Below are 24,679 nucleotides of genomic sequence, written 5' to 3'. Positions count from 1 at the left end.
GCCTAGGTGTAAAGTACAGCCTCTTGAAGCCAAAAACAGCATGACATTGGAGGATTTCCACCAGACCTTCCATCTCCTTCAGACCAATAGCAATCCCATGCGGTATCCATCCGTCGACAGCCTTGTGACGTGTCCAATAGAAAATCATCAGACCAAGCTAACAAACCTAACCTGTGCAAGATGGACGGGTCCCCCACTCCAAACACATACAGCTTCAACAGATGGCCAGGCTGAGATTGGTTGAAATGGTGTTTGCTGTCCACAGGTCCYGATTATTGTCACCCTATTATCACCTCCTTGTCATCCCCTGATCCCGAGCAGCATCCAGCTGATGGTGAAGGCCCTCTGTGGCAGCCAGTGTGATGCCAGTGGTATTAGAGCCCATTTTCTGAGTCTCCTTGGCTGAGATTAGAGCAGTTTCCAYATTTCCTTCACTCAGTGACAGGTAAACTGTCAGACATGGAGCTGACATCTGAGCCATATGAAAGCATGGAGAGTGATAGCGTTGTCACCTTCAGATGTAACACCAAGGACAGAGAGAGAAAGAGAGTGAGAGAAATGAAGAGTGATCATTGCAGATGAATGTTTTTCCAAATACAGCATGTGTCTCACTAGATAAGTTTGGGGAATTCAAAATCAGAGCCCACACACAATGTCTGTAAAAATGGTTCAAAGAGAGGCCAAGAACGCAGGTAAGACAAATGGATGAGACTAACACAAGTTTGTGAAAGATGAATATTCGAATGTGTGAGACCAGACACAATGGAGTTCTTTAAATGTCTCCTTTTATGTCTTCTCCCAAGCAAAAATATAATACAGAAGTTCAAACTAGAAAGAGAAAGTTATAAGAGGAAGCGGTTTGAGAATGGACTTGTCATGGGTCAAATATGCCCAAAACAGATGATTGGGGACCTAGCTAAGGCCTGAGCCCTGGGAGCGTTGTGACAGAGCCAAGGATATGGGCCATGTGGGACAGCCAGGCCAGCCTGACTGGGACAGCAGAGCACAATCAGGCCACGATGAAAAATGAGCTGAGGGAAGCAGAGGGAGAGGGCGAAAGAGAGAGAGTGAGAGAGAGAGGGATGCAGGGGAGAGAGKGTGAAAGAGAGATGGGGGTGATATGGGGAAGAGACCGAAGTAGAGCGAAAGAGGAAGAGAGAATGGATGAGAGAGAGACACTGGGCTCTGAATGTGGTCCGCTTTGTGACTGTGGCCTAGATAGTCTTGTGATAGAGAGAGAGAGACAGCTTGGCTGAGGCTGGTCAAGGGGCTGGATCACAAGACACACCTGACTCCTCTGAGGATCCCTCTAACAATGCAGTGAATGAGTGAGCGCTGCCTCTCGCCCTGCGGTCCCCCGCCTAGTCCCACCGTTACCCCCCTCTGGTCCCATCAGCACACCCCTCTCCACCCCCACTGGCCTTATTTCACAAGGTGCACTTCTGACGGACGTCCTACAGGAACTTAAAATGGTAAGGTGGCTCWGGAAAGTTACAGTCGCAGAGAGAACAGAACACCACTAATGGTGAGGTGGCTTTGGAAAGTKACAGAGTCCTTTGACTGTGACGTTAACTCCTGTGAAGTTCTATGTCTACTGCAGAATAAATGCGTGTGTAACAGCAGAAGACGAAAGCGAAAAGGACTAAGCCCTCTGAGAAAATATCCTTCAGTTAGTTTTATGGATGTCATGCCATAGCTGGCGGCTCGCCAGCTATGGCATTAGGGGCGGCATCCCACTTGTGATTGATCCAACCCCAAAAATGTTTACCCAACAAATACATATTATATAATTCATGGATTATGTTTTAAATGCTTATAAAAGTGTGGTAGATGTGTACATTTTCCTGCTTCAAATATATATTGTTCAAAACAAGCTATTTAGTTACTCACTACTCTGCCCCTCTGTGACTGCCAGCAGTGGCAGCTCCACCTCCATTGGGTGCACAGGCCATGCGAACATTGCTTGAATTGTTTTGCCAGCAATTTGCTATGAGGGGGAACTGCCCCAATGACAGGATTTCATAGCATAAATTATAACAGCACAAAGTAAATGGACTGTCCTGGGGTGCTCAAATGTGCGTTCAGTCCGAACTTCTGGGTCTGCTCTAGTCTGCTCCTCCCAATGAGTCTCTTGAACCAGACGGCTGTGAAGGACTAGATGTGCTCTATCAGGTACAGAAGGTGCTAAAGCCAAAAGCTAATTGTAATTAACTTGTAAATAAATAATCGTAACAGTCATAGGAGCCTGGGACCTGATAAACCGGACAAGAGTCAAACGACAGAGGGATACACGAGCTAGACCCTTCTCTTCGCTGATCTGGTAGGACAAAAAAGCATGGCCAATTGTATTGTTTCCCCCTGATGTTGTTTATCATGTTCTACTGTTCTTATCAGGTTCTTCAGGGTGACATGTGGACTAAAACAGCATAAAACCTGGTGTATCAGAAAGCATTATCAAATTAGCCAGCTAGAGTAATTTCGAGAAACATTGAGAAATAGTTTGGTCAATTTTTTGTAAAATTCACCAGTAATTTGCCATTGATAAGCAGCTGGCTASCCATTGCTAGCTGGTAGCTTTCTAACTAGTTAGCGCCCACGTCAATTTCAATTCGTTATAAACTCATATCTGACTAACTCGGAAATATTAAGTAATTTCAGAATTAACTGAACTGGCTAGCACATCATGCTTTGTGACATTATGTTAGCTAGCTATCCCCAGTTAGATAATGTGTTTTCACTTACTGCATCTGCATGCTTGTTGGGTTATCAACCATATTGGTTAAATCAGATGTGGTCAGAGAGAGAGAAGAAGCATTTATAAAAGGATGCTTCCCCTGTAGATCATGTACCTCTTGTAGCACCATAAGGAAGTGTTCAAACTTTTGTATGCCCTCAGACTTCTAGGACCTATGAGATAAAGTCAAGTATTTATATGTTACAGTGTTCTTGTAATAAGACTTCTATTGGAAAAACATCCCACGCCTTGAAAGTACGCCTTGGAGAACATAAATCCACTATTAGACCTCAAGATATCACCTTGCCAGTTGTGAGACACTAGATAGAACAAAATCATTCTATTAATGAATTGCGTTGCGTAAGAATCGAAAAAGTTCATCCACCATGTAGATGAGGTGATTACGACAACAACTTACTCCAAAGAGAAGCCATGTGGCTATATAAATTAAACTCCATCTCCACACGGTTGAAATTAAGAATTCGATTTCACCTCCTTCCTATAAGCCAAATTTACTGTTGTACAAGAACACTGTCCATATATCAGATTTAGCATATCGTTTAACAGTTGGCCCCACATATTTATGAACGTCTGTACCTGCTGTCCTTTGTGGTGGGCTATCTCATGAATTGATATGATGTATTCAGGTGAGCGGACACCTGGGGCAGTTGATTCGTGAGTTGCCCTTCGTGCCCACTCCCATACCCTATAATTCTGTATTTCTTTGTGCCTAATTTGTATACATGCATACCAGAAAAGCCACATCCAGATGAGTGGCAACCCTGATTAGAAGCACCTGCTGCCAATCGGTTGTTCTCTACAAATGCTGTTTTGAATAAAAACATTTTTTTTACCTACACACTGACGAAGGCTGTGAAGCCAAAACGTCTGTGTACGCTATCCCTGATGCAGTGAAAATAAAAAATAAAAATGTAATAATGAAGTAAGCTTTTTGAGTGCGAACCCACAACACCTTTTTGTTTATCTGAATTCATCTTCTCTGGGAGCGCGATGGTTCTCTTTTGATGCTTGTTGGGTTATCCCCTGGTGCACTCGTTCGTTCGGGAGCTGGCTGCTCGTTCTAAATAGTATAAATCTGTTCAAAACAGTAGCAGCATGTGCAACAGTGGTCATTCGTTTTTKRMMARSMAAARKKRAAMMRGKKSMWTTYYKSYKKTTKSMMMRRWYMMYTTWWWWWMSGKKSMWTYSRRAARKWWTYMRRWYCCYTKRMYTTTKSCMMSRWWMMRSCYTWWTYMAAAAWKKWWTWRAWYKKTTTTTTTYYYMAATCTACACACAATACCCCCACAATGACAAAGCAAAAACAGGATTTTAGAAATTTTTGCAAATGTATAAAAAAAMAWYKRAAAAAAATCACATTTACATAAGTATTCAGACCCTTTACTCAGTAYTTTGTTGAAGCACCTTTGCAAGCRATTACAGCCTCGAGTCTTCTTGGGTATAYGGCTACAAGCTTGGAACACCTGTATTTGTGGAGTTTCTCCCATTCTTCTCTGCAGATCCTCTCAAGCTCTGTCAGGTTGGATGGGAGCGTCACTGCACAGCTATTTTCAGGTCTCCCAGAGATGATCGATTGGGTTCAAGTCTGGGCTCTGGCTGGGCCCCTCAAGGGCATTATGAGGCTTGTCCCGAAACTACTCCTGCATTGTCTTGGCTGTGTCCTTAGGGTCGTTGTCCTGTTGGAAGGAAAACCTTTGCCACAGTCTGAGGTCCTRAGCGCTCTAGGAAGAGTCTTGGTGGTTCCAAACCTCTTCCATTTAAGAATGATGGAGGCCACTTGGAGCTCACTTGGTGTTCTTGATGGAGGCCACTTGGTGTTCTTGGAGCTCTACTTTGCTCCATTCATCTTTCCCTCAATCCTGACTAGTCTCCCAGTCCCTGCTGCTGAAAAACATCCCCACAGCATGATGCTGCCACCACCATGCTTCACCTTAGGGATGGTTTCAGGTTTCCTCAAGACGTGACKCTTGKAATTCAGGYCAAAKAGTTCAATCTTGGTTTCATCAGACCAGAGAATCTTGTTTCTCATGGTCTGAGAATTCTTTAGGTGCCTTTTGGCAAACTACAAGCGGGCTGTGATGCCTTTTACTGAGGAGTGGCTTCCGTCTGGCCCACTCTACAATTAAGGCCTGATTGGTGGAGTGCTGCAGAGATGGTTATCCTTCTGGTAGGGTCTCCCATCTCCACAGAGGAACTCTGTCAGAGTGACCATTGAATTCTTGGTCACCTCCCTGACCAAGGCCGTTCTTCCCCGATTSCTCAGKTTGGTCGGGCGGTCAGCTCTAGGAAGAGTCTTGGTTGTTCCAAACTTCTTCCACTTAAGAATGATGGAGGCCACTGTGTTCTTGGGGACCTTCAATGCTGCTGTCATTTTTTGTTACCCTTCCCCAGATCKGTGCCTGGATACAATCCTGTCTCGGAGCTCTACGGACAATTCACCCCATGGTTTGGTTTTTGCTCTGACATGCACTGTCATCTATGGGACCTTATAAAGACAGGTGTGTGACTTTCCAAATCATGTCCAATCAATTTAATTTACCACAGGTGGACTCCAAATCAAGTTATAAAAACATTTCAAGGATGATCAATGGAAACAGGATGCAACTGAGCTCAATTTCGAGTCTCACAGCAAAGGGTCTGAATACTTATGTAAATAAGGTATTTCTGGTGTTTTATTTTTAATAAATTTGCAAACATTTCTAAAAACCTGTTTTCTCTTTTTCATTATGGGGTATTGTGTGTAGATTAATGAGGAAAAAATTATAATTCAAGCAATTTTAGCACAAGGCTGTAACRTAACAAAATGTGAAAAAAGTCAAGGGGTCTGAATATCGTCCGAATGCACTGTATCTTCTCAAAGAAACTACTGGTAGTTTTAAAACGTATTATATTTCTGTCATGCTGCTTTGTTGACAACTCCAACCATCTTGCGTCCCAGGTATTCAGCCAATCAGCAGCTGCCGCTGGCTGCCACCTAGAGCTTGCTATGACTATTGTGTTTGGGGTAAAGCCTAATTCGTCTCAACGTCTCCCAGAGCTTTGTTCTGTTCAGCCGGGAATCAATATTCTAAATGGACATCGAGGAGGACAGGGTGCRCATCTATTCTCACCACAGTGACTGCTCTCTTGCTCTCTCTCTCCGAGATGATGGATCGACAGCGGAAGATGACTGCGACTCAGCGGATCCCACTGATGACTCACCCTCCGTGAGACCTTACAACCCTCTTAAAAAGGGTCTCCAAAGCCGTAGCTCATAGGTGACAAATCCCAGTGCTCAGCGCTGACATTCACTCCCTCTTGCTTCCCTTCTTCCTCACTTTCCCACATGGCTGCTGGGCGTCTCACTTGGTTCAGCTTTCAGAGCCTCTATCCACATCTCCGGGGAATCTGGCCAATGGTGTTTGAGAGTCATTTGTTGCAATGTAATGCTTAAGGCAAAACCTTGCTCTGGTAATGATTAACACTGGAAAGTGCAAGGGATCAATTTCACAGCGTACATTTACGGCATGTAATATTGTCCGTCTGGGTAGGGGAATAAAACCTCCAATTTAGAAATACAAATTGATCGGGGGGGAAAGAAAGCATCTACACCTACCTATGCTGTGATGGCTTATGGGATTTGGGTGGATTTTTGGCGCGCTGCAGATAGATAATACTTTCAAGGTGGCTAATCCATTTAAATATATCCCACTCCTACACATCATACGGTATCTATCATCAGCAAGTGAATGGTCACGGCAATTACTGCACGCAGCAAACTTGACAGTCCTCCAGGCTTAAGCAGTCTTGTTCTGGTGATGTGGATTCTGTGCCTAGCGTTACAGATCCCCTCTGATTTTCTCTGAAGCAATGGATGGAGCTTCAAAGAAACCCAGCAGCATTCAGGACATAATGAAGGCAAACATAGGATTCAAAACAGTGTGTGAGATAGAGAGAAGAAAGCAAACCAATAGACGTTGAAACTCTGTTTGGACAAAGTAATCAATGGTCAAATCCCTTCTTAACACGGCCTTTTACCCCCCCCCCACCGCCTCTCAGCTTTCCTCTCTCTCCCTTTCCTCTCTCTCTCTCTCCCTTGCCTTCGCTGTGATTTCAGGAATCATTAATTTCCATGATGGCTGTATCTCTCACACTCCCGCTCTCCCCCTCTCTGGCATTGTACCAATAAAACAACTCCTACTAATCTTAATCAAAACTGGCGTTCTCATGAGTTGCATCCTCTGATATTTACTTAGGGGAATATAGGCACTGCAGTTCCTAGAATTCATGGTTGGCCCATCTTCAGTCCATCAGTAATGGAACATGTCATTGCCCAAACTCAATACTTGACATGCCCATAGATACTGCAAATGTTCTGCAAGTCAGTAGGGATTTATGATGTGCAGAAGCATACCCACACACCGTACCAATTCAACTCCTGGTCATTACACTGTGCAAATTGTAGTAGAGTAGACCATCACTAAATATAGCTCAACATCGTTCTTATGAAAGCAAGTCAAAGTTTATGAAAGAGAGTTTCCTGTTTAAACAGGAAGTTATGTTAATATACAACAAAAAATGTAGTAATAGTCACTGTGAATGGGGAAAGCATTTATGTAGACCTACAGTACCAGTCAAAACTTCAGGCACACCTACTCATTCAAGGGTTTTTCTTTATTTTTACTATTTTCTACATTGTAGAATAATAGTGAAGACATCAAAACGATGAAATAAAACATATGGAATCATGTAATAACCAAAGAAGTGTTAAACAAATCAAAATGTATTTTTGATTTTAGATTCTTCAAAGTAGTAAATTATATATTTTGATTTGTTTAACACTTTCTTGGTTACTACATGATTCCATATGTGTTTTTCATTGTTTTGATGTCTTCACTATTATTCTACAATGTAGAAAATAAATGAAGAAAAACCCTGGAATGAGTAGGTGTGTCCAAACTTTTGACTGGTACTGTATATATAAAAACAACCATTCCCAAAGCAAAATAAACAATGAATCACTTTGTCTCTGTGCTGAGCTCTCTTTCTCTGGCTTCAGGAGAAAAGTCTGAACTCTCTCAAGAGCAAGCWAGTTTGTCTCAGCAGGACATCAGATGTCACCTTCAGACATGCCTAGTAAACGCCAATTTATGCAGGACATGTGGTCCGGAGGCTCCGTACATAAGGTGTGACACAATTGCAAAGCCTTCGGAGGCATGCGGAGGCCGTATCAAGCTCCGTACCGCATCGCCGTGCGCCTCCCACATGGTGTAACAATGCAGAGGGCTCCGTATAGCGCCGCATTGACATGACTGGTTGACAGTAGTTGGGGGCGGTACATCCCGTATAAACACAAACTCACTTCCTTGACAACAAAACATAATCTTTATGATACCTCGTGTAGGGATTTCAAAGACATGAAAATGAGTTTGACCTCCCGGAAAGAGATCGGGGAGGTAATGGGGATAGATGCCGGTAAAGAGGTCAATGGAATGCAGACCGTGGGGGATAGATGGATCCCGGATTGGTGCAATTTTCAACAAATCTGATCTAACAAAGTGGATATTTGTCAAATCCTTCATGATTGCTGTATTTATTGTAGCTGGCCCACAATATGGTTACTAAAATCAGATTTGGATATATTTGGCAGTTTTCGCTGCATAACATTTAAAAGTAGTCCCTTTTTAAGGTTTAGAAGAAGTGACTGCTAAATGCTAACTCCCATTCGTATAAGCTGGTAGCATAGCTCGCATACAGAAATCGGTGGTGGTAGTCTAAGTTGTTTTTAACTGTAATGCAGTTGATTGGTGAAGATGACAGGAACATGTATTGGGGTTGACATCCATACAGCATTATACTCCGATTTTTACCTCAACATAGTGTGAAATACACATATATACAATCGCCTAAATGTAGGGGAGATTCGGGATGGAGATGCAGAATGGGAAAACAGTGCTGTCTTTACTTCATGCTATCTTGGCAGAGCTCCTATGTCAAGCACCGGGAAACGGACTCCAACGTCTCAGAAGAGGTAAGGTCTTGTCTTTTTGTTTATCCAGTTGCTTGTAATTAGCCGGATGGCTATAGAGATTAGCTCTGAATCACTATGAGTGACGCAGTGCAGACCAATTTATTGRACGCACATGACAGCTCCCTGAAGCTCACGTATGAATGCTCTCACTTTTGCCATGGCCGCATCGCAGTAAATGCTGTACGGCCACTGCAGACGTCGAATCGACCATGCAGAGCCTTTAAGAGTCCAACACGGCCACAGGGTGGCCAAAGCAAAAAAGAGTCTGGCCAGTGAGAGCCTGCCTCTGCAGGAGAGATCCACAATGAGGCTAGCGTGATTGATACACTCTGTAAAGTTATTTTCAAAACTCCTTGCCGTTTGTTTTCTGGTGGCTTGGCATGGGACCAGGCTTGCCAATATTATGGTACAAACAGTACCGACAGCTGCTCAGGTTTGGAGTCCTTGGGTTTTGAAAAGCAAACCTATCTGTCAGTGACGGCGCTAGACAGGAACATCTGTGGCCCACATGAGGTTGGTGGCACCTGAATTGGGGAAAATGGGCTTGTGGTAATGACTGGAGCGGAATAGGTGGAATGGTAACAACTACATCAAACACATGGTTCCCAGGTGTTTGATGCTATTCTATTTTCTCAGTTCCGGCCATTATTATGAGCCGTTCTCCCCTCRGCAGGCAGGCAGGCCATCGCCATGTGGGTTTTGGCAGATTTCTCCCTTTTGTTGCTCAAATCTGGTCAGTTTGATGGTGACGSCAGTGCCTCTCTATCCCCTCCCCAAGATATTCACCAGCAAAAGGGATACAGAATAACGCAAACGTTCTATGAACCGTCCAAAGCGTATACTGGATGAGAGTGATGTAACCAATTCCACGGCACACAGGAGTGTCTTGGGTATTGTTCAGGAGGCTGTACGGGACTATGAGTGATTGTTGTTTTGTTCCAGTGTCATTTGAGACGGGCTGACCACTTTCACAACTTTTCCCTCTGAAGTAGACTTGAATCGCAGGGAGATGAGATGCGATCTAAGGAGCCCGATAATTCCCGCCTATCCATAACGCTGCTGTCTTTGTCGCTAATGGGGCTTTGATGTGCCATAGATGAATAAATACAGTGCCAAGCAGAGCAAAGCAGGGAAACTAGAACAAGGATGGGGCTGGCAGATGTACACCACTTGAGGGAATTATAATATAAAAAAGACACTGGCCCTACTACCACCTCATTAAAAAAAAACTCTGCTTATTTTAGTTGGGAGGACGCTTCTCCTTGAGACCATTTTTTCATTTCCCCCCACAGTGTTATTAAAACGTTGCCAACTTTGGAGAGAGAAAAAACATGCATACAAGACATAAAGTAATAATCGACAGCGGGTTTGGGTGCACTTTCGTCTTGGTGTATGTATCCGCTCAAATTCTTTATGTACTAAAGGATGTGTATGAAATGATTGACGTTCCCTATATCAATTACTCAGAGGAGATAACCACAGAGAGCAATATCATTCTACCAATTACACAGGAGTAAAGTGCTTTGGTGTAATTTGCTGTGAACATTGTGCCACCTGCCCAATTATATTTAGAATATGTTCTGCAGAGACACTGGAGATCGTTAAATAATGAAACTGGTTCCCTACTTCACCCAGATATCATACTCCTGGGAGGGAAATATGGGGTCATCTGACTTTACAGTGCAACAATTAAGAAATGTGGGATGCAATGGGCTCGCATTCACACACACACACACACACACACACACACACACACACACACACACACACACACACACACACACACACACACACACACACACACACACACACACACACAGTACCAGCAGTGGCATGCATAATGTACAAACAGTATATAAAATGAAAAAAACACAGGATAATCACCAGAGGTTTACTAAAAAAACATGTTCAATTTCCTGTAGGATCTCTAGCTCTCTAAAGACGTTTCGGACCTCGTCTCTCTCTATGCACTGCTGTTTGTTCATGTACTTCATGGCATACATCTTCTCTGTGTCCCTCTTCTGCACGATGCACACCTGCAGGGGAAATAAGGACAGAAGAACAGAGAGTAGGTTACCCACTTAGGACTGGAACCAGACTCGCATAAAGCAAGTAAAGACAGACGCACACAGACGGACACGCTTGCACAGGCACACAGACACCTTAGTATACAATGATATACAGTATACCAGAGCATGTGACAGGATTGGCTTTTCATAATGCCCTCCATTAGAATATTTACAATGGGTCTTGGAAAACATGCGGAAAATTACATTTGCAAAAACACACAAACAGTCTCCGACTTCATCATGTGCTCATTAAAAGTTGATGTTTCGTAGAGTGGTGAAATGTCAAGAGTAGGACAGGGGGTATGGGAGGGCAGCCTCATTACTGTAACATCCAGTCATTATGAAGCTATGACCTCAGCTACTGTTACGCAAACAGTCGCTGCAGAAAATAAACAATGGTTTGGAAAGAAAACTCGATTCTATAAAGAAGTACTAATCTCCAATGAAGTACGCCAAATTCTGACATTATAGAAAAATCAACTGTACCTAGTAAAATATTGAAGTGATCAAATATTATATTAACACACTGTTGATACCTATCCCACACACAAGTGGAGTAATACAACAATTCATGCAAGTTTGGAACAATTTCACAACTTTTATTTTTATATACTTTCTTTTTATTGAAGAACACAAAAACACAAAACAGGAAGGCAGGTCGAGCACACATCATACGTACATCAGACTAGTTACAAGTAACATCATCTTTGAATTAGACAACTTCCAAGTATGGATCCCAAAATAATATTTTAGGCTTGGTAAGGCCACACCCCCACTGTGTTTTGGTAGTTGTAATGTTGTATATCTAATTGTTGGTCTCTTACTGTTCCAGATAAACCTTTATATCTGTTTATCCCATTCCCTAAACTGTTTTGGCGGGATTTCTATAAGCAGTGATTGGAACAAATATAGTAACCTCGGCATGATGTTCATTTTGATTGTTTCAATTCTACTACTAAAAAAAAATAAAAAAATAATTGATACTACTAAGATCCAAAGGAAGTGAATCCCACCTGTCCAGATCATCATATATTTTCTTGTCGATGGGAACATGATTTCTTTCATAAGGTTTCGGTGTATCTTTTGGTAGATTTACTCCAATATACTTAATGGATGAAGAGGTCCACTGGAAGTTATATTTACTATTCAGCTCTTGCTATGGGTATAATTATATACAAGGGCTTGGGTCTTGTGTACCCTGAACATACCCGGAAAATGTTCCAAATGTTTGTAAAACATTCGTCAATCTACTGTAGGGACACTTGAGCCTGGGTCTTTAAGAACTATCAGCACGTCATCAGCATACATGTTCACCGCCTCGTATTGTTGTTCCCCTGAGGATGGGTATTTCCTTACTGCCTGTGCTAATGACTCGATGTACAAGGAGAAGAGCGTGGGTGAAAGATCACAGCCTTATCTAGCCCTGAGTTTTGGCCTTATCTAGCCCTTTATTCTGGCAGTCGGATATGAATGTAGTGTTTTGATGCACTGTATCATATTGTTGAAATCAAATCTATCCATAACATGGAATAGATAATCCCATCCCACTGAATCAAAAAGATTGATTGTATGTGCATCTGCCTTCTCTGGTTGCTTGTACAGATTTGTATAGTATGATTCAAATATATTCTGTATTTCATCCCATTTGCATGTAATCATTGTTGTTTTAGGGTCTTTTATTTCGAAAATTGTATTCTGTGCTTTTTGTTTTCTGAGTCTCCATTCTAGTAATTGTGTTGCCTTGAGCTGGCTTCCTAATATCGTTGTTTCAGGGACCTGAGCTTTTTCTCTACTTCTTCACTATAAATCTGATCAATTTCCTGTTTTACCTTTTGAATCTCACGCATGCAATATACACTACATGTACAAAAGTATGTGGACACCTGCTCGTCGAACATCTCATTCCAAAATCATGGGCATTAATATGGAGTTGGTCCCTCTTTTGCAGCTATAACATCCTCCACTCTTCTGGGAAGGCTTTCCACTAGATGTTGGAAAGTTGCTGCGGAGACTTCCATTCAGCCACAAGCGCTTTAGTGAGTTAGGGCACTGATGTTGGGCGATAAGGCCTGACTCGCAGTCAGCGTCGGTATGGACCTCACTTTGTGCATGGGGGCATTGTTATGCTGAAACAGGAAAGGGCCTCCCCCAAACTGTTGCCACAATGTTGGAAGCACAGAACCGTCTAGAATGTCATTGTATGCTGTAGAGTTAAGATTTCCCTTCATTGGATCTAAGGGGCCTAGCCCAAACCATAAAAAACAGACCACTATTCCTCCTCCACCAGACTTTACAGTTGGCAGTATGCATCGGGACAGGTAGCGTTCTCCTGGCATCCGCCAAACCTAGATTTGTCCGTCAGACTGCCAGAAGGTGAAGCATGATTCACTCCAGAGAACATGTTTTTACTGCTCCAGATTCCAATGGTGTCGATCTTTACACCACTCCAGCCAACACTTGGTATTGTGCATTATGATATTAGGCCTGTGTACGGCTGCTCGGCCATAGAAACCCATTTTATGAAGCTCCCGACAAACAGTTATTGTGCTGACATTGCTTCCGGACGCAGTTTGGAACTCGGTAGTGAGTGTTGCTGCCGAGGACAGATGATTTTTACGCGCTACGTGCTTCAGATTTCAGTGGTCCCGTTCTGTGAGCTTGTGTGGCCTACCACTTCGCGACTGAGCCGTTGTTGCTCCTAGACATTTCTACGTCACAATAACAGCACTTACAGTTGACTGGGGCAGCTCTAGCAGAGCAGAAATGAACTGACTTGTTGTTCATGTTACTGAGTTCTTCAGTAAGGCCATTCTACTGCCAATGCTTGGCTATGGAGATTGCATGGCTGTTTGCTCGCTTTTATACAACTGTCAKCAACGGGTGTGGCTAAAATGGCAGAATCCACTAATTTTAAGGGGTGTCCACATACTTTTGTATATATAGTGTAAGAGGGTCTTTGAGATGACTATGAGATCGTTCTAAGCTTCGTAATGATTTCTGTAATTTCATCAGTTTCTGATCTTCCCTCTAATAACCGCCTTAGCTCTATCTCACAACATAGCAGGGGATACTTCCCCGTGATCATTATTCTCCAGATATAGGATCAAATCGATCTTTATTGAGTACATTTAAATGCACAGTAATAATTTGATATTAAACTGATTATGGCTGTAGGCAGATTACGCAATAGTCACGTAAACACCTTACTCTGCTTATCTTAATCGGCATAAGGTCAAAATCGAAGTAAGCATACCCCGATTAAAACATCTGGTTTTCTGGGCAATCTTTCGAATCATTAGGACAGGTAAACACCTTAAATCGGCGTATCAGCTGTGTATTTGATCTGCCCATGTGCTAGCACCAGCCGAGAGCCTCCCTCTTTAGCATGAGTGAAGTGGGTTCAAAACTGAATGTATGCGCTTTAGAAATAGTTTTAATCTTTACATGTCCGAATTCAGAATCAAATATGATTACCAAAAATAACATGGTCGCTGTGGTAGAACGTTTATTTTTTGGGGGGAGATTTTCTGCAATTATCAGTCCGCCATCAGCTAGCCTGATTTCAGATGTGTCCATGTAAACAGGATTATTAGGGAAATTGTTATTCTTGCAGAACATGTAAACGTTTTAATCAAGCTATTATATTAATCTGATTATCCACAATAATTATATTACTGTGTGCATGTAACCGTACCCATTGATTCGTTGAATGCTGGCTAATTCAGCATCCTTATATTAAATCAAATTGTATTTGTCACATGCGCCGAATACAACAGGTGTAGACTTTACAGTGAAATGCTTACTTACGAGCCCTTCCCTACGATGCTCAGCGTTCAACACCGTAGTGCCCTCAAAAATCATCACTAAGCTAAGGACCCTGGGACTAAACACCTCCCTCTGCAATTGGATCCTGGACCTGACGGGCCATCCCCAGGTGGTAAGGGTAGGTATCAAAATATGCGCCACGCTGATCCTCAACACGGGGGCCCCTTAGGGGTGCGTGCTCAGTCCCCTCCTATACTCCCTGTTCACTCATGACTGCACGGCCAGGCACGACTCCAACACCATGATTAAGTTTGCTGATGACAGTGGTACTGTTGGCCTGATCACCGACAACGACGAGACAGCCTATAAGGAGGAGGTCAGAGACCTGACTGTGTGGTGCAAGGACAACAACCTCTCCCTCAACGTGATCAAGACAAAGAACATGATTGTGGACTACAGGAAAAGGAGGACCGAGCATGCCCCCATTCTCATTGTTGAGGCAATAGTGGAGCAGGTTGAGAGCTTCAAGTTCCTTGGCGTTCACATCACCAACAAACTAACATGGTCCAAGCACACCAAGACAGTCGTGATGAGGGCAGCACTTTAATAACCTACATGTACATATCACCTCAATTACCTCGACTAAACGGTGCACCCGCACATTGACTCTGTACCGGTATCCCCTGTATATAGCCTCCCTATTGTTATTTTACTGCTGCTCTTTCATTATTTGTTACTTTTATTTCTTTTTTTCCCCCTTTAAAACTGTATTGTTGGTTAAGGGCTTGTAAGTAAGCATTTCACTGTAAGGTTGTATTCGGCATATGTGACAAATAACATTTTATTTAATTTGATGCAGAGTTCAAAAATAATAATACAAATAATAAAACATTTGTTTGCTATCAAGGTGCAGAGTTAGGTAAACTCTGATAAGTCCCTCTGGCCGATCCTACAATCCTTAAGCCTGTGCCTATCTGCACTGTACTTGAAAAAATAGTCTAACCTGGAGAATTCCATGTGGCGGGCTGAGTAAAAAGTATACTCCCTTTCTGACATATGGAAGTCGCCCACACATCAATCAGTCCTAAATCTTGTAATATCCTATTGATCTTTTTAGCAACCTGACTCCTTTTCCTATTGTGATTTGTGCTGTCCAATTTTGAGTTTAAAATCATGTTAAAATCCCCTCCCCAGACAAGAGTCTCAGAGGTTTCTGTGGCAATTAAATCAAAAAACCAAAGAAGACCCGGGGGCGCATATACATTAAATAATGTCAATTCTTTATGATCCAGTTTACATTTAACAAAGATAAATCTACCCTACTTGTCTTTTATGTTTGATATAAGGCTCAAATTTAACTGCATTTGGGATCAAAATTGCAACACCCCTTATACCTGTTTTATAAGAAGAGAAAAAGGTATTCCCATTTTCTTGAGTTTCTCATGTTCAGCAGTGGATAATTGAGTTTCCTGCCAGAATAGTATGTCAACTTCTCTCCCGTTTCATCTTTGCTATTACCTTACTTCTCTTGATGGCACTCCCCAATACGTTACTTATTACTTTACATCATTCCTGATGATGCATCAATATTAGGGCTGACCCCATTTAGTCAACTGGTCGATTGCTTGGTGGATAGGCTGTTGGTCAACCGAGATTATTTTAGTTGAGCAGGCTAAATATATATATATATATAATTCTTTATGGCACGAGACACCGGTCTGACTCCGCGGGGATGGCCGCGGGGATGGCACAACAGTATCACCAGTAATACATTTACCGTTAATTCCTGGTTAACTTGAATAAAGAAGACCTTATGTTTTAAAAGAACAGTTGTTCTCTTTAGTATTTCTTAGACAAGAAGATACAACATGGTACCAGGAGTGAGAGAACTCGCTTTTGACTCATCCATCATTGAGTTTTGGTCGAAAATGCTGAACGGCAACGTTGAAGAGCAATGGAAGCGGTTCAAGCAGCGTTTCACCCTCTATCTGACGGCGACAGGAGCGGCTTAAAAGATGACGCACAGAAGGTCGCACTGTTTCTCACAGCAGCTGGCTCGGACGACAGTGAAGTCTACAACAGCTTTCAGCTAACGGATGAAGAGCAACCAGATTATGAACTGGTATTCGCTACATTTCAGAATGTTCCCAGAAGAAACAAGACATTTGAGAGGTATGTTTTTAACAGTAGATGTCAGAATGAAACAGAGACTGTTGAGGAATTTATTATGGACTTGAAATGAAATCTCAGTTGTTCAGCTGCCTACCAGAGGAGATGGTCGGGGACATGGCAGGGGCTAAATAGTGTACATTGATGATGTGTAAATATGGGGTCAGACTCTTGAAGAGCACAACACAAGGTTGAAAGCAGCACTTGATCTAGCCAGAGCTAACGGGCTAAAGCTAAACGCAGACAAAAGTGAATCCAGAAAGACAGAAATTACCCTCTTGGGTGAAAAACGAACATGTGAAGGTGTTCAGATAGACCAGAGCAAAGTGACAGCCATCAAGAACATGCCACCCCCTACCGATCAAGAGGGTGCAAAAAGGTTCTTAGGTATGGTTAACTATGTGGGCAAATTTGTACCTAATCTGGCAACTCACATGAGTCTACTGTGTAAAATTACAGAGTGGTGTTGGAACAGTAATCACCATAAAAGTTTGAGGAGCTCAAGGCATGAATCATGCATGCTCCAGTACTGAGGTTCTATGATGAAAAGCACAAAACCAAAATCTCAGCAGATGCCTCTAAAGCAGGTTTACAGTGCCTTACAAAAGTATTCACCCCCCTTGGCGTTTTTCCTATTTTGTTGCATTACCTGTAATTTAAATTGATTTTTATTTGGATTTCATGTAATGGACATACACAAAATAGTTCAAATTGGTGAAGTGAAATGAAAAAAATAACTTTTTTCACAAAATTWAAAAAAATGTAAACGGAAAAGTGGTGTGTGCATACTGTATGTATTCACCCCCTTAGCTATGAAGCCTCTAAATAAGATCTGGTGCAACCAATTACCTTCAGAAATCACACAATTAATTAATTAAATAAAGTCCACCTGTGTGTAATCTAAGTGTCACGTGATCTGTCACATGATCTCAGTATATATACACACACCTGTTCTGAAAGGCCCCAGAGTCTGCAACACCACCAAGCAAGCGGCCCCATGAAGACCAAGGAACTCTCCAAACAGGTCAGGGACAAAGTTGTGGAGAATTACAGATCAGGGCTGGGTTATAAAAAAATATCAGACATTTTGAACATCTCAGAGCACCATTAAATCCATTATTAAAAATGGAAAGAATATTGCACCACAACAAACCTGCCAAGAGAGGGCTGCCCACCAAAACTCATGGACCAGGCAAGGAGGGCATTAATCAGAGTGGCAACAAAGAGACCAAAGATAATGCTGAAAGAGCTGCAAAGCTCCACAGCGGAGATTGGAGTATCTGTCCATAGCACCACTTTAAGCCGTACACTCCACAGAGCTGGGCTTTACGGAAGAGTAGCCAGAAAAAAAGCCATTGCTTAAATAAAAAAATAAGCAAACACGTTTGGTGTTCGCCAAAAGGCATGTGGGAGACTCCCCAAACATATGGAAGAAGGCACTCTGGTCAGATAAGACAAAAATKTAGCTTTATGGCCATCAAGGAAAACGCTATGTCTGGCATAAACCCAACACCTCCCATCACCCCAAGAACATCATCCCAACAGTGAAGCATGGTGGTGGCAGCATCATGCTGTGGGGATGTTTTTCATTGGTAGGGACTGGGAAACTGGTCAGAAATGAAGGAATGATGGATGGCGCTAAATACAGGGAAATTCTTGAGGGAAACCTGTTTCAGTCCTCCAGATATTTGAGACTGGGACAGAGGTTCACCTTCCAGCAGGACAATGACCCTAAGCATACTGCTAAAGCAACACTTGTGTGGTTTAAGGGGAAACATTTAAAAGTCTTGGAATGGTCTAGTCAAAGCCCAGACCTCAATCCAATTGAGACTCTGTGGTATGACTTAAAGATTGCTGTACATCAGCAGGAACCCATCCAACTTGATGGAGCTGGAGCAGTTTTGCCTTGAAGAATGGGCAAAAATCCCAGTGGCTAGATGTGCCAAGCTTAAGCTTATAGAGACATACCCCAAGAGACTTGCAGCTGTAATTGCTAACGAGGAGGCAGAAAACAACGCTCAAGTTGTTTTTTTTGTCCTATTTCTTGTATGTTTCACAATAAAAAATATTTTGCATCTTCAAAGTGGTAGGCATGTTGTGTAAATCAGATGATACAAACCACCCGAAAATCTATTTTAATTACAGGGTGTAAGGCAACAAAATAGGAAAAAATGCCAAGGGGGCTTTCGCAACAGGCACTGCAGTGTTGTTACAGCAATAGGTGGCGCCCAGTCGCATATGCCTCTAGGGCTCTGACAACTTCTGAGTATAACTATGCTCACATTGAGAAAGAGGCATTGACACTGTCATATGCATGTGAGAAATTCCATGTGTTTACACATGGTAAAACACAGTGTGGGCCGAAACAGATCATAAACCTTTGGTTGTTATTGCAAAGAAGGGTCTAACATACACACCACCAAGGGTACAGAGACGGTTTCTGGCCCAATTGTATTCATACATTTTTTATTTAACTAGGTAAGTCAGTTAAGAACAAATTCTTATTTACAATGGATGGCCTACCCCGGCCAAACCCTCCCCTAACCCGGACTACGCTGGGCCAATTGTGCGCTGCCCTATGGGACTCCCGAACACGCCGTTTGTGATACAGCCCGGGATCGAACCCGGGTCTGTAGTGACGCCTCAAGCACTGCGATGCAGTGCCTTAGACCTCTGTGCCACTCGGGATCCCAATATGAATGCTGATATAGAGCAGTCAGAGCCTGTGAAACATGTCAAAACAGAGCAAAGAGCCAATGTGGGTTGAGGAAACAATAGGTATTGAGACCATGGGGCAAAGTAGGAATAGATATCATTTCTCTTGAGGACAAGAACTATGTTCTACTGATGCACTATTACTCGCTTAACCCAGAGATGGCTTTGCTGAAGGACACTGCTGCTAGTCAGGTGATAACTCACATTAAGTCATTCTTTGCTCGTCATGGGGTCTCAGATGTAGTACGTATGGACAACGCCTCACAGTTCAGCTTTCAGAGATTTTGCTAAACTGTACAGGTTCACGCATGTCACATCCAGCCCACTGTACCCACAGTCTAATGGGTTAGTCGAGAACGGTGTCAAAACAGTGAAACTACTGCTGAAGAAAGCTCTCGACTCAAAGACAGATCCGTATCTAGCTTTGTTAAACTACAGGGCTACTCCACTAAAACATGGTCTGTCTCCTGCAGAGCTGCTGTTCAACAGGAAACTCAAAACTAGGTTGCCAGCGCTCCTAGAAACAGAAGGACGACAAGGACATTCTTAACAAATGGAGAGAAAAGAGTGAACATAAAAGGTACTATGACAAAGGGTCAAAGGCGATCGGTGCCCTCAGTCCAAACGATAGGGTGAAAATCCATGATGGTAAAACATGGGGAGTTGAGGCCCGTGTGGTCCAAACAGTGGCAACCAGATCATATGATGAAATGACACCTGAGGGAGTTACATACTGGATAAAATAGGAGACAAGAAGATACAACACACTACAAATGGAAACGTTTGCCGACCCCTGGTGTAGCCTATTAGGAGCATAACAGCAGAAGCGTAACAGCAGAATCTGCGAAGGCCAGCAGCAGCAGGAGGATGAGGGTCGAGAACAGTTTTTTTTTCTTCTTCTCGTTAAGCTATCTTGATCTCTGGCTCCCTTGAGTCATTTGTGTCTTAATTATTTAATCACAGTGTGTTTGAAGCATCAGACAAGCTCAGTAGCCTTCATATAGTTGACTTCATTAAAACACTTGGGAGTGTGTCTGTATAGGGAAAAATATGTTTAAACATTTTGACCAATCGATTAGTCGAAAGAACAGACAACTCTAGGTCGACCAAGATTTGTTTTAGTTGGGGACAGCCCTAATTTTAATTAATTTGTTTATTTAACCTTTATTTAACTAGGCAAGTCAGTTAAGAACTAATTCTTATTTACAATGACGGCCTACCAAAAGGCAAAAGGCCTCCTGCGGGGACGGAGGCTGGGATTAAAAATAAAACAATAAAATATAAATATAGGACAAAACACACATCACGACAAGAGAGACAACACAACATAAAGAGAGACCTAAGACAACAACATAGCATGGCAGCAACACATGACAACACAGCATGGTAGCAACACATGATAGCAGCACAAAACATGGTACAAACATTATTGGGCACAGACAACAGCACAAAGGGCAAGAAGGTAGAGACAACAATAAATCACGCAAAGCAGCCACAAGTAACTCTGCAAGATCATGGTCGAACCAGGGGCTGAACCTGTTTTTATTCTCATTTTCTTTATGGGGGCGTGTTTGTTAACAATACCACTGAAAATATCAAAAAAGAAGGATCAAGCTGATTCTATACCATTTTACAGAGGCCAGTTCATGAAGGAAGGCTTGCTCATTAAAGTTTTTTAGCAAGCGTCTATGACAAATCAGGACAGCTCGTTTCACTGAGCAGCCATTACGAACACAGGCTGTAAAATAGTGATCACTAAGGTCATTACAGAAAACACCAGACTGATACCTATCAGGATTATTTGTGGGGATAACATCAAGAAGAGTAGCCTTTTCTGGGTGTTTGGAGTCAAACCTTGTGGGATTGGTAATAATCTGAGAAAGATTTAGGGAGCCCCATTGCTTTAGGACTTGGTCAGGTGGTTTAAGTATGTCCCAATTTAGGTCACCTAGAAGAACAAATTCAGACTTAGTGTAAGGAGCCAGGAGAGAGGTTACAGGCCGGTGCTGATGGAGGACGATAGCACCCAGCAACAGTCAACAAAGAGCTATTTGAAAGTTTAATACTTAAAACCAGCAAATCAAATTGTTTGGGGACAGACTTGGTAGAGACAACTGAGCACTGAAGGGGATCCTTGGTAAAGATTGCCACTCCCCCAACTTTGGAAGATCTGTCTTGCTGAAAAAGGTTATAACCAGAAAGGTTAACATCAGTATACAAAACACTCTTCCTTATCCACGTCTTAGTAATAACCAACACATCTGKATTGGAGCTGTGAACCCACACTTTCAATTGATCAATTTGAGGTAATAAGCTTCTACTGTAAACGTGCAGAAAACCCAGGCTTTTACGAGAGCAGAAATCAGTGAAGCAGATATTAGAGCACAAGTCAGAATTGGGGCTAGCAACTGTAGATGGGCCAGGGTGTACATGCACATTTCCAGATATCATCAACAGTAATACAATCAAGGCACAGCAGAGGACAGGGAGAGCTCTGCAGTGCTGATTTATGACATCTGAATGTGCATCAGATGGCAAAAATATCATATTTTACAGCAATTTCATCAGGTAACATGAATACAAAGCCGGCGTAAAGGTGGTTAGAATGGGATGGGAGGCCAAAAGTCTGTGTAACCAATAGAGAGTATGAGTCTCGAGTGTGGGAACAAACAGTCTGTTCCACGGTTGGGTAAAGAAAGTTCATAGTCAACTAAGCATGCAGGAGTCATGGGGCAAATAGCAAAATGCACAAGAAAAAAATTAAATATGTAACGATTTGGGGCTAGCCACTAAGTTCAGAGTCACTCGCTCCAACAGTGAGTGTGTGCTGGAGGCGAGCGAAAGTTCGTGAGAGAGGAAGGGGGAGGGTCAGAGGACTGTCTCCTGCCTCTGGAGTTTAAGGGGATGAGCCTGACCCCCCGAGGGGCCCCTCTGTCAAGTATCAAAATGCGTGACTCAGTTGCAACCAAAACGTATTGGTCGCCTAGACACATTGGTTGAGTCAAAGAGAAAGGTGTATTGGTATTGTGTGCTAAGGGGGTGAGTATATAGCCTATAATAACCTACTATGTGTTAATATAAGCCATCAACCATATGCAATCCATTCATTGAATCCTCTTCATGTTATAGCCTTCCATGACGTTGTCAGTGTCATTCATCATTAGCTAATAGATGTGTTATTAACGTGACCATACCTAAGGTGTCAGTATAGGCCACATACTTTAGGCTACTTACCCTTACACAGCAGTGGTTAAAAATTGGGGAGCTGTTTTACCTCTTGCAAAGTCAACGATAACGGCCCAATATGTCTAACATCTCGCTGTAATTTAAGTCCGTTAAATCCTATTCAGTAACATCTATCTTCGCGTTGGAAATTTCTGAGTCTATCTCAAATGTGAATGTCCTCTCGCCGAGGAAACCTCCCTCTTTCTCCACGACTCTGCTCGCACACCACGGGTCATGGGGGGAGCTGCTCGAGTATTTCCAATGGTAAAGTCACCGGTCTTCTGGCGGTATACTCCACTGGGATGCCCTTTGACTTCAGGTCCTCAGACGCCTCGTCCACATGCTCGTATGAAGYCGGGCTGTTATCCAGACTAGCATCCTTGGTGTTTGGAAGCGAATCCCTTTCTCGTTTAGTGCCTTCTTGATAGCTGTGTATTCCTTCTTTTCAGTATCTTTCCCACGTAGTCATGATCAAATAACACCTGTTGACCTTGGAAGTTAACAGGCTTTTTCAAGGCTGCACGGAGGACTCTCTTTGACTGGGAATCGTAGGAAACATGCAACTATGGATCTTGGTGGGGCGACGCTGAGGGGSTTTGAGGCCAGAGCTCTGTGTGTTCTCTTGATTCCCAAGTCAGTGTCATCTTCTAGTATGTTCTTGATTGTAAACTGGATGGTTCAAGCCCTGAATGCTGATTGGGTGACAGCCGTGGTATATCAGACTGTATACCATGGGTATGACAGAACATTTATTTTTACTGCTCTAATTACGTTGATAACCAGTTTATAATAGCAATAACGCACCTCAGGGGTTTGTGGTATATGGCCAATATACCACGGCTATGGGCTTCGTGCCTAAGAACAGCCCTTAGCCGTGGTATATTGGCCATATACCACACCCCCCCGTGCCTTATTGCTTAGACCCTCCACGAAATTGGGCATTGAGTCTTTTTCTGTGCCCTCGGGCCACAGAATAAAGTCTAATGTTATTATGACTTGAAAAAAACGAGTTCTACCACTTGCTTGTGGTGCGTGCTGGCCTTTCAAAGACTGCACAAGTGTTTCCTTGACCGCAGTGTTCCACGTATCCGTTTCCCCAATGCGCTGTTCTGCATCCCCAAATTTTTGTAGATGGGGTGAAGTTCCTCTTTTTTTTCTTTGAATTTCTGGTTAATGACCCTCTTGAACTCATTCAGTTATTTTCGTACATCTTCTCGAAGTTCCTCTCGAACGCCAGCGAGCGCCTCACGCAATTCCTTTTTTATCACATCGCGGAATGAGGGTTCTTTTGCTGCTAGCTTTTTTGTGTTAGCATTAGCCATCTCTGCTTCGTAGAGAATTTTAGCTTCTCCTACTAGCGGACTRTCGTTGTAGCTCCACTACCTTTCCCTGCTTTCCCCTTTTACATTTTATAATAAGTTACTAAAATATTCTGACTAAATACTTGAATTCATGAGGAAAATACCCAACCAATGTGTAGTACGAAAAATCAGGCAGCCATTTCCTAAATTACATCACCGGAAGTCTCTCACATAACCTTTCTTATGTGAAAAAGTCACCTCAAACCCATTTAACAGTTTGACTGACAAAATACCAGGTAGGGATGTGCATTTGACATTTTTGGACTGTTCCAGTACTCGCATGATACATTTTTTGAGTACTCAGAATAGGGGGGAAATAACTATTTTTAGAACACAAGGCAAGGCCCGCACTGGTAAAAAATTGGTACACAATTATCTATGCGCAACAATGCCTAATTAATCATAACTATTACAGTTAACAAATCCTAATTGCCTCATATATTCAGTCAATAAAAAACAATTTACATTTAATATGAATTTATTGAAACCGTAATATAAACTGATTATATTATATCGTGGAACACAATCTTCAAAAAGGCAGTAACACTCGCTTGTAGAAGTCTATGGCTGTGCAAATGCATAGCCTTGTTTTGTTCATTTAGCAATACACTCT

At 42.6% G+C, this 24,679-nt stretch overlaps 1 protein-coding gene and 1 long non-coding RNA gene across 2 annotated transcripts in view; one reads left to right on the top strand and one right to left on the bottom strand.

Moving 5' to 3' along the window:
- The window catches only part of LOC111952041 (serine/threonine-protein kinase 32C), a 155,738-nt gene that overhangs the window by 33,985 nt on the left and 97,074 nt on the right, over positions 1-24,679 (bottom strand). The window contains exon 3 of the mRNA XM_023970475.2: positions 10,647-10,798. Coding sequence (XP_023826243.1) covers positions 10,647-10,798 — 152 coding nt within the window. The remainder of the gene's footprint in view (positions 1-10,646; positions 10,799-24,679) is intronic.
- LOC139022997 (uncharacterized) overlaps positions 8,657-24,679 on the top strand; it is a 33,370-nt gene continuing 17,347 nt past the window's right edge. Inside the window, exon 1 of the long non-coding RNA XR_011474059.1 lies at positions 8,657-8,762. This is a non-coding gene — a long non-coding RNA (uncharacterized lncRNA). The remainder of the gene's footprint in view (positions 8,763-24,679) is intronic.

This window comes from Salvelinus sp. IW2-2015, linkage group LG25 (assembly GCF_002910315.2).
Source record: "Salvelinus sp. IW2-2015 linkage group LG25, ASM291031v2, whole genome shotgun sequence".
NCBI lineage: Eukaryota > Metazoa > Chordata > Actinopteri > Salmoniformes > Salmonidae > Salvelinus > Salvelinus sp. IW2-2015.
Note: the sequence above shows the minus strand (reverse complement) of the source record. Positions and strands in the feature narration are given on the sequence as shown.